The following is an 11,237-nucleotide window of genomic DNA, read 5'->3' on the forward strand; positions in this document are numbered from 1 at the left end:
GAGAGAGAGAGAGAGAGAGAGAGAGAGAGAGAGAGAGAGAGAGAGAGAGAGAGAGAGGGAGGAAAAAATACACGCGCGCGGAACGGACAATTAGCTGCGTCGTGAGGGCGATCCTTTAGTGATTACCGTCTTAATTTGATTATGACTTCCGATAATCCGGTCAATTAATGCGGGATTAAATAATCATTCTCAGTTATTAACAAGAAGAAGGAAGGTATCTCGAAGCAATGCGACTGTAATTATGCGCCAGGGATAAACGCGAACAGGCTATTTCTTTTCCATTATTTGATACAAGGAGCCGACCAGAAATTGATCCCATGGCCCTGATAAGGCTGATCTCAATCAGTTGCCTATTTCGTAAAAGGTGACGTAATTGGATCCTAATTATTAATCATTTTTATTATTAACAAGGTTCTAATTGCCATGCTGCGTTATATTCTCTACAGGACGCGATGATATCACTCTATGAGTATTAATAACTCTATATTAATAATTGTTATTTGAAACCTGCCTCGGTTGAGATGTTCAGATTCGAATTTAGGCTTGTATTAATAGTAATTAGTTGAAACTTGCATCAAATTTTCAGCCCCGTATTAATAATTGTTACCTAGAACTTGTATTATGTAAAATAATTTCAGATTTTTCTCGAAGTTAAATCTAAGACTTTTCATTAAATTATGATATATGTGATTTATGTCTATAATCGTGCGATTCAACTGAAGAATTCTTATATAATTTTGAATTCAAATCTGAGTACCTCACTTGAGACGAGTGATAACTATTAATACGAGCTGCTAAGTTCAATTTAGAGTTAGGTGTGATTTTTTTGTTAGATCGTGATTGCTAGTATAATGTTGCATGTGTCATACGACATTTAATTGAAAAACTTAAGTCTGTTTTTGAATACAAATTTGAGTATCTCACGTGAGACAAGTTTTAAGTGATGACTATTAATACAGACCTTAGAGTTAGATGTAAGTTTTTCAGCCGAATTGCACTTACAGATATAACGTCGCATATATTATACGATTCAAGTAAGAAATTTAAATCTAACTCTAAATTCAGATCTCTGACCATTTCACGTGGAGCAAGTTTCAAATAACATTTATTAATATTGGTTTTAAGATGATACTATCGATGATAAGTCATGTAAAATAGCGTAGCTATTAGGACTTTATCAATAATAAAGATTATTAATAATTAAAATCTTATTAATAATTAAAACCCGATAACATTACGTTATACAAACCAGATAATGCATTGAAGTCATCATTTACGTCTATAGGATAAATTTCTAATCCGGTCTTTGTACCTAACAATGTATAAGTAAATAAAAAGACAAATGTAAGTCTAAATTCACATCTAACTGTCTCACGTGGGACAATTTCAAGTAATGACTATTAATACAAGTCACGAGCCAGATAACTGATTGGAATCAACCTGATCAGGGCAATAGAGTAAATTTCTAGTCGGATCTAATAATAGATTTGTGCAAAATAAACTCAAATCTAACTCTAAATTCAGATCTGACTGTCTTATGTGAGACAAGTTTCAAGTAATGACTATTAATACAAGTCACGAGTCAGATAACTGATTGGAATCAACCTGATCAGGACAACAGGGTAAATTTCTAATCGGATTCAACAATAGATTCATTTGTGTAAAATGAACTTACATTTAACTCTAAATTCAGATCTGATTGTCTCATTTAGGATAAGTAACGACTATTAACCCTTCAGGATGAGAGATATCTTTTGATGTTCTACGGCCTTCATGCGTGTATTTTAGAAACCATCGATCTAATATTCACAAGAATTGGTACATAGAGGTTTTTTGGGGTGCTCTTTCCAGATTTGGAGTAAGAAATGTAAAATTTAAAATAACGGATCAAATATGGCGATTTTCAAGATGCCAAATATGTAAATATGACTCAATTTCCGTGGAACTTCATACTCTTTAAATTTGAATTACTGAAAATCTTGACTGATTTCCAGTTTCGCTCTTCTTGGAGCTCATCAGTACTACACAAATTTTAGTTAGTAGGTCGGGTCAGATTTAAAATTCTTTTTCTTGGTTGGCATTTTAAATTTCAAATATTCGATTTCAGTTCTCAAAAAAAATGATTAAAAGTTTCATAGTTTAAATTTCACGGAAATTGAGTGAATTGAGTGATATTTATATTATTTATCATTTAATTGAATTGAGTGATATTTATATTATTTATCATTTTTTCCGCCATTTTGGATTTTAAAAATCTAAGTTCAGATTCGGATTCAACGATCCCAAAAATCCATAGAATACGTACTTCCCTATAATTATGTCCCTGAGCAACCCCCGTTCTGAAAGGGTTAATACAAGTCATGAACCAGATAACTGATTAGAATCAGCCTAATCAAGACAATAGGTTAAATTTCTAGTCCTTGTATCCAATACAATGGATGAATACAGTGAAAAAAAGGAAAAGTCAAATCTAACTCTAAATTCAGATATGAGTATCTCACACAGGACAAGTTTCAAGTAACGACTATTGATACGGGCTACAAACCATATAACTGATTGGAATCATTCTGATTAGGACCATAAGATAAATTTTTTAGTCAGCAAGAATCGCGTGGTACTTGTAATCTTTGATGTACGACGAAGCAAAGTTCGCCATCGATGTTACACACCGATACGAGGGGATACACGATGAAGACATCAAAGGAATCCACCGAATTCTGACGGAATAAAAGCAAGCCGTAGACATTTCGGCGCTATTATGTGCGCCACTAAAGTCCAAATAAAATCATCAAGGCCTATAAAACTAAAACGCGAATAAAGATCTGTCGTAAAGTTCATTCATACCGGGTGTTCATTCACTGAAGCCTCGCTACACGGTGGTCCGGTAATTCGGTATAGATTCCCGCGATTTTTATAGCTCCGTAATTAAAACCGAATGAAACAAATAAAAATTTTAACCTCGTTAATTATTTTCCACGTAGACATAAGCATTATGCGGTATATACAGCCTGCATTGGCTTATTATTATCGATTTACGCGATTATGAATAAAACCATCGGGTAACGAACGTTCGAGTGAAGTCAAGAGACATCTCGGCAACTTTTTCCATCAAATTTATCTAATTCGATGGAAAATAATATCGCACATCTCTCTCGAGAGGTTTCGACGCCGGATCGTCGAAATTCGCGCACAATTGCAGAAATTGTAAATACTTCCGCGCGACCGGCGGCAACGCGCGCCGAGCGCTCAACTTTATATGAAATTCCTCGTGCTCGCAAATGCACGCAGCTAACGAACGGCAGTTTTGGATAAGCCGTCTCGTCGTTGCCAACTTTTTACATTCGCTCGTATCTCTCGCAAACAGTGAGACATCTCCGTCGTCGTGTAGGCGGGCAGAAATTTTTTTATGGACGCTCCTCTCTTCTCGCTCGCATAACGACGCATCTTCTGCGTCGCGCGCACGAGTCTACCTGGCTAAACTAGTTTACCTCATTACGTAAGCATCTTCGACAATGCACAACGACGCGCGATACCGTCGCGATCAGGCACACGGTCCGAGAAGTGTGGATGTCAGAGCCTGACATGGTCTGACACGAACACCCTTCGCGACGTACACGCACATACGCGGAATCACACACGCGCGCGCGCACACACACACACACACACACACACACACACACACACATACATACACACGTACACGCATGTACATGCGTATAAACGTACGTTTGTGTGTGTGTGTGGAGGATCGAGACATGTGTTTGCTCGCCTAGAAGCCGGAGTACGGTGACGATTCTCGCACCTCCTCGCTAAGTGGTCCGTACGCCCCTCGGCCAGCTTCTGCTCCTATACAAATTTAAACTACGTAGAGCGGTCGCGTGGGGGGGCGGGAGACGTGTGTGGAGCACGAGGAAGTCCGGCGAAAAAAAAGTGAGGAGAGAGAGAGGGAGAGAGAGAGAGAGAGAGAGAGAGAGAGAGAAAGAGAGAGAATTGGAAGAAAACTGAAGCGGCTCGTATATTCTTTCTTTTTTCCCGTTTCTTATCCTCCTTGCTGCCTGGCGCTCGCAGGAGCGAAGGATACGTCGGACCTGAAGCGGTACGAGAAAGAGCATGGCGTGCTGGGGGTGAATTTGGGCTCCAGTCTGTCTGGTGGTGGTGCTCTCACACTTCACCAGGAATTGATCATGACTATGCCCGGCGCAGGTAAGCTCATGTTTGAGATACGTCCGGTTTCGTTAGACGACGAATCAATCGCACGCGCGCTAAAGCGAGAGAGAGAGGAAGGAAACGGCTGGTGCAATCGCGAACTTTAACTCCCGATCTGTGCACTCGGAGAAATGGACGTGGTGGTGACAACTATACGAGTTCTGTATGCAGGATTAATGTATACACGCCGAGGAAAAGTACTTTTTGAAAATTCATTTGTGATGTATAAAGTTTACTTCACTGTGAATAAATTTTATATCATACACAAATAAATTTTCAAGTATCTTCCTTCAGCGTATAGTTTAATAAATTATTTTGTAGCCGCTGCAACTAAAACTAGCTAATTATGAGAACTGCACTGAGAAAAAATACTTACAAATTTAGCTGTGAGTCATAAAATTTATTTCTGCGAAATTGAAGTTTATTTCTGTGAATAAATTTTATATTCTACTAATAAATTTTCTCTTTTCCAGTGTACACATCGTCGTTATATCATTTATTCTATGTACATTAATTCAATAAAGTTTATTAAACTATATACGTTAATTCTACATATAAAATTCGTACAGTTGTTATCTATGTAGTTGCCACTACCACGTTTTTTCTCTAAGTGACTTTCACTGTCCAGTGTCTGCTATATTTATTCTCGAAATGTCCTCGCAACGGAAAAGTGTGACTCGCGAGGTTACAAGGGGCAAGTGAGCAAAAGCAGAGGTGTCGATGACAAAGAAGTTTGAATGTCAATTGTTTCGTTTCGCTCGCGCCTCTTATTTGCATTTATGCTATTGAAGTAGTGCTGCAAAATTGGCTATAAATGAAATGAAATAAATAACTACGCGCAAATTTATACCTACACACACACATATATATATATATATATATGTGTGTGTGTGTGGAATTATATCTTCATTAAGTGAACGGGGGTGATGATAGTGAGCGAGGAAATAAGTCGCATCGATCTTCTCTGAATCCTTTGTGAGTAGTCGTAACAAGCACGCGAGGTATTCTCAGAATGGATTGCACGATATTTGCATCGCGAGTTAGAAGGCCAGGAACCATTTTCCTGAAAATGTTCGTAGACGCGGCGCGCATTTTTTTCGAGACCGTTTCGAGGGACACTGGGCGTTTTGCGTTTCGTAGCGCACATTGAGAAATACATCAAGTTTTTCTCAATAGCATTTCACCCGAATTATCTGAGTATCCCGATAGACAAGATAGATTTGACAGCAACTTTCCTAAAAAAAGAACCTTCATGGTTATCACAAGCCAGACAGACTTTTATAATTATCACAACATGGGATAATCGATGATGGGAAATTTACACTTTTTTAAATTACATTTATGAAGTAAATATACTGTATTTAATTAATTATCAAATTTCATCATACATCATACATTATCAACATCATACATTAATGTAATTTTTCTGTTGTATTGATGTAACTGCAAACTTCTTAAAAGTTATATTGAGATTTTCATATTACATTTTGCACGACATAATGTTTTAAAAAGTTTTTGATAATTCCTTTCGTATTTCATTCGTATTTCTATTTTGCCATTCTGTATGATAAATATAAATGCAACTCAACCAGTGTCATAAAAGAAATTGAATGTTGTTGGATTTCGTAATTTAATATATTTAAAATTGCTGAAAAGGTTATATATATCATTTTATCGGGGAAAGTGAAATAATCGAGATAATTCGATCTCGATGAGAACTCTACAATTTTCTCAATTAGATTTATAAGCCAGATAGTTCAGTAAATTTGTAGCTATATCAACGTAGAAAAGAATTTATGTTATTGTGCGATGTAAATTAATTCAATACAGTATATATTTGTATTATTGACACAATTAAAAAAGTTTCCATTATCATCGATTGATCTTATTTCGACTGTTCATCGATTGTCTCACGTCGTGATAATTATAAAAGTTTATCTAGGTACTGTCTCCGGACTAAGGGTCGTGATACACAAAAAATGTAAGCAATAAGACGTGAGCACTGAGCGAATCAACCAATCACGGTCGACGATTCTTCTTACGGTCCAAGAGTCAACGACTGTGATTGGTCAAGTTGCTTAATGCTTAACGTTTTACTGCTAAATCCTTTAAATATCACTGGTACCAATAGGGACTACTTAGGATCGGACAGTTGAAACCTTATAAATGTGTTATTTAGAGTGTTTTTGACAAAATTTCATTAAAAAAGAGATACTAGAATGTTCCATGAATTATGCGCCTTAAAGGGTTAAGTCTTTCTATGTGCCACGACCCTAATTCCTACAACGCATATGTAACTGTAACCGTAGTAACTGAATTGCACATTGAATAGTTGCTCAAAACTATTGTTACTTCTTGGAACAAAAGAAAAATATAATGCTTTTCGCAATAATAATAACGTAGCAATATATATATGTAAATTTAACTGTGACTTCATTAATTGATTTGTAAAGATTACATCTTCCTTATAAATGGTTCATATAGCACTCATATTTATCACATAGAATGACGAGATTAAAATACGAGAAGGAATGATCAAATTTTATTCCAATGTACCATGTAAAATGCAATATGAAAACCTGAGTGCAACTTTTTGTAAATTTGTTGCTGTATAAATGTAACAAAAATTACATTGTTGTATGATACCTTTACAATACGAACGAATTTTTGGACATTTATAGTCTTTGAGTTAGAACTTTGATACATGTTAAAAGATAGATTGGTAAAAAATATAATACTCCTGTTATGCTACTATAATGGCTTTCTAACTTGTAAGGATGATTCAATATTTGCTTCAAAATTTGCTTTAGAGTTTGCATTATCGATTGTTTCGTGTCGTGTTAGTCAGAGAAGTTCGTCTGGGCAACGCGATGACAATAACAATCGTTTCTTTCTCCGACGAACTCTTTTGAATTGTAGTTAAAGAAAACGTATGTCATTCTAGGTGACAAATATAAATTTGATCAGTCATAAAGGACTCAATGTTGCTGGATTTCATGATTTAATATATTTAAAGTTGCTGGAAAATTTATGTATACATCAGTTTACCGGGGGTAAACAATCGATGAAGGGAGCTCTACAATTTTTTCAATTACATTTATGAGCCAGATGCACTGTATTAAATTAATTATTAGATTTACATCATACAGTAGTAGTAGATTTTTTGTTACATTGATGCAGCTACAAATTTATTAAAAGTTGCAATCAGATTTTCATGGTACTGATAAGATCTGCTACGACCTTATTTCAATTGTGTTATCCGACCGCTGTGCGTTGCAGGGAGCGCGTCGGCGATCGGGCAAGGCGATGATAAACCAACGAAGCAGAAGCGACATCGGACGCGATTCACACCGGCCCAGCTCAACGAGTTGGAAAGGTGTTTCGGCAAAACTCACTATCCGGACATCTTCCTGAGAGAGGAAATCGCTCTAAGGATCGGCCTCACGGAAAGTCGCGTTCAGGTAGGTGTGGTCGGAATTACATAGCCGCCTCTGTGTGTCCCCCCTGGCCACGTTGCTCACCCGTCGGCACGAAATGATTAATCCAGCATGCGGCAGAGCTTATCGCGTGACCGCGCGCGCGTTTACCGTCGTGTGTCAGAAATTACGCGAATTTATACAGGGTGTCCCAGACTCTTCTCTGTAATTTTTATGGGAACGTAGAACGGATTGAGGTGAACATAAAAGTCCTATGCCGTTTTGCGATACTTGCAATAATAGTCGAGATATTAATTGAAGAAGATTGAATGATTACGCGCGATATGGTAGATAAATTGTAAGAGTTTGCTTCAAAATTTGCTTTAGAGTTTCCATTATCGATTGTCTCGTGTCGTGTTAGTAGAAAAGTTCGTCCGGGCAACGCGATGACAATAATAATCGTGTCTCTCTCGGACGAACGATTCTTTTAAATCGTAGTTGAAGAAAACGTATGTCGTTCTATGTGATAAATATAAAACTGTTCAGTCATAAGAGACTCAATGTTGCTGGATTTCATGATTTAATATACTTAAAGTTGCCGGAAAATTTATGTATACATCAGTTTACCAGGGGCGCCGTCTACCGTTGTATATTTATATATTAGGTCAAACTGAACAAAAAAGTCTTCTATCATTTTACAAATGACCACATAGATTTTTAGATATTAATTAAAGAAGATTTGTGCATTATCGTACATAATCATATAACAATTTTCTTTTATTAATAACTAAAAATTTACACAGTTATTTGCAAAATGATAAGGGCTTTTTTGTTCAATTCGAATGCCTAATATAATGTAACAAACACATAACAGTATCATTACAGTTCATCTGCCATATCGCGCGTGATTCAATCTTCTTCAATTAATATCTCGAGATTTATTGGGTATTTTGCGAAAACAATATGGGACTTTTATGTTCACCTCAATCCTTCTATGTTTCCATAAAAATTGCGGAGAAGAATGTGGAACATCCTGTATACGCAGACGTGTTATATACATATAAACGGAGCGGTAATCTGGCCGCGTGACGTCGCATGCGTCCTCACAGCGTTTTCTTCCGAATCGCGGAAGAAGACAACACGTGATTCGAGTTTCTTGCAAACCGGGAGCGGGAGATTTAATTATTCTTTTTTCTTAGAAAGCTGTACGATTTTTCACCGTTTATGACGCACGCGCGCTCACCACAGTATTTGATTTACTTGTGCCAACGTCTCGATCATTTATTGCATCATTACGTTGCGACGATCTGTTACGCAATGTGGATTTCAATATTACGGGATTTGTGAGAGTGAAGAGAACTCTCGACCCGGACACGATGAGTACATTGAGAAAAAAACGGTTGGATTGACAAAATTGGCGGTTACCGGCCATTAAAGAAACATTCGATCAATTCAACAAAGTACAATGTTAATGCAACAATAAGTTGCATTGATATAATGATTTCAACGCAACTTATTGTTGCATTAACATTGTATTTTGTTGAATTGATGCAATGTTTCTTTAATGGCCGGTGACCACCGATTTTGTCAATTCAACCTCTTCTTTTCTCAGTGTAAATACAACAATAAGTTGCACAACATCGCGTGATATAATGGAAACGCGGCAGTTTTTACACGAAACAAATTTTGTAGCAGAAATTATTTCAGAATATTTTAACTGAGAAATGAGTTATTTTATCTCATATGTGCAATTTATATCTTAGGGACTGAAAATGCTATTAAAAAATGCTATTAAAAAATTCGTCAATTTCTAGCAAAATTTGCTGCGTTTCAAACGAAATTTACTATGTTCCTTAGCAAGATAGATCTTATTGTCAGTCTATTTTCTAGCTATTAAAAGCATTGCAAAATTTAAAAAAACTTAAATATGAAAAGAAGCTATAATATTTTCTCTCCATGTATTAATAATCATTGCCTAAATCTGATCTTAAATCTGGAAATATCCAGATTTGAATTTAAGTCTATGTTGACAATCACTTGAAACTTGTTTCAAGTAAGATTTGAATTTTGAGTTAAATGTGAAATTTTCGATTGAATCGCGATTATAAATATAACATTGCGTGTATTATACGATTTAACTGAGAAACTTAGATCTTATTCTGAATTTAAATAAATAAGTATATTACTTGAGATAAATTTGAAATTACAACTATTGATATTTACAAGGGACACTCACGAACTGTTACGTCTACTTTTTACAGACGTATTTTTGAGAAGTACTCGTCAAGACAAGGCCATTGATATATAACATTGTTGCGCGAAATGACCAAAAATCGGGGGGCCAAAATTCGATCCGATTTTTGGCTTACGTTTAGACGATAATGATACATATATCGTTGATTTTGTCTCAATAAATGCTTCTCAAAAACATATACATCTTCGAAATATGTCAACAGAGTAAAAAATTATATATTCATAAGCAGTCACTAGTTTAACTGTTGGCCAAACTTTGACCTTTGATTTTTTACCAATATTCTTATTCCACGCAGCAATGTTTAATATCGTTGAACTTGTCTCGAGGTGAGTAGTTTCTAAAAATATATACATATTTTTGTAAAATATATATAACACTTCATGAGTGTTCCTTGTTAGAGTTAAATGTGAATTTTTCAACGACTTTTTGCGATTACAAATATAATGTCGTATATATAATTTAAATGAAACACTTGGATTTAATTCTAAATTGAAATCTGAGTATCTCACTTGGAATAAGTTTCAAATACGCCTATGAATACGAATCTACGAGGCACGACACAATTTTTTTTATTATAAATAATAACGAGCTACATATATTGTAAAAGTATACATACAAAGGAATAGAAGAAGGAACAAAATTTGAAAAATTACAAAACAAATAAGATAACAGAGCGAAATAAGCTACAATGAACTTAAAGCTTTTAATACTTTACTTAAAAGATTCAAATTAAAAACTTTACAAGATTAATGTCTGAAAAGAGAGAGCTCGTTTTGATAATCGTCCTTTGTTTACATATCTACCTCAGAACTATGATCTGCACATTTCCTCGCTTTAATTCGAATGATTTTGCAGAACTTCGCCTTGCTTAGCAACTGCAGAATTTCAGTTTTAAAATATTTATTTTACACAGAAAAAAGATTGATTTAATTAACGTAATAATAAAACAGATACTCGCACAAAAGTCTTTGGGATTTTTTTAGGATCTAATCGGAACTTTAGTTCGATTTCTCAAAATAATACGTTAGAAGTGTAATGCTTCAAATATGTGATTTTAAGTGGGCAACGAAGTTTTCCCAAAACTCTTTTCTGAGTTGTATTGCAAAACCTTATTGAAGAGAACTTTACTGGAAGCCTACAGTTTATCTTATATATATATATATATTAGGACCTTAACTTAGTTTCCGCCCAAAAAATACTGAGAAAAAGCATTTATTGTAAAAAATTTATTTAAATTATTTCAATGAAAGTATTTTCCATCACTTTCTACAACTTTTTGCCATCTTTCTGGCAACTGGGCGATACCATCTCGATAAAACGATGTTTGTTTCGAAGCAATCCATTCGTCCACCCATTCTCGC

General features: G+C 35.5%; 1 protein-coding gene across 1 annotated transcript in view; it reads left to right on the forward strand.

Moving 5' to 3' along the window:
* The window catches only part of LOC116849496 (homeobox protein orthopedia-like), a 78,165-nt gene that overhangs the window by 5,649 nt on the left and 61,279 nt on the right, over positions 1–11,237 (forward strand). The window contains exons 2-3 of the mRNA XM_032826688.1: positions 4,069–4,203; positions 7,486–7,667. Of these exons, the coding sequence (XP_032682579.1) occupies positions 4,069–4,203; positions 7,486–7,667 (317 nt within the window). The remainder of the gene's footprint in view (positions 1–4,068; positions 4,204–7,485; positions 7,668–11,237) is intronic.

The sequence above is a fragment of the Odontomachus brunneus genome, unplaced genomic scaffold, assembly GCF_010583005.1.
Source record: "Odontomachus brunneus isolate Ranch 3 - 2012 unplaced genomic scaffold, Obru_v1 Obru_scaffold_117, whole genome shotgun sequence".
In the NCBI taxonomy this organism is placed as follows: Eukaryota; Metazoa; Arthropoda; class Insecta; order Hymenoptera; family Formicidae; genus Odontomachus; species Odontomachus brunneus.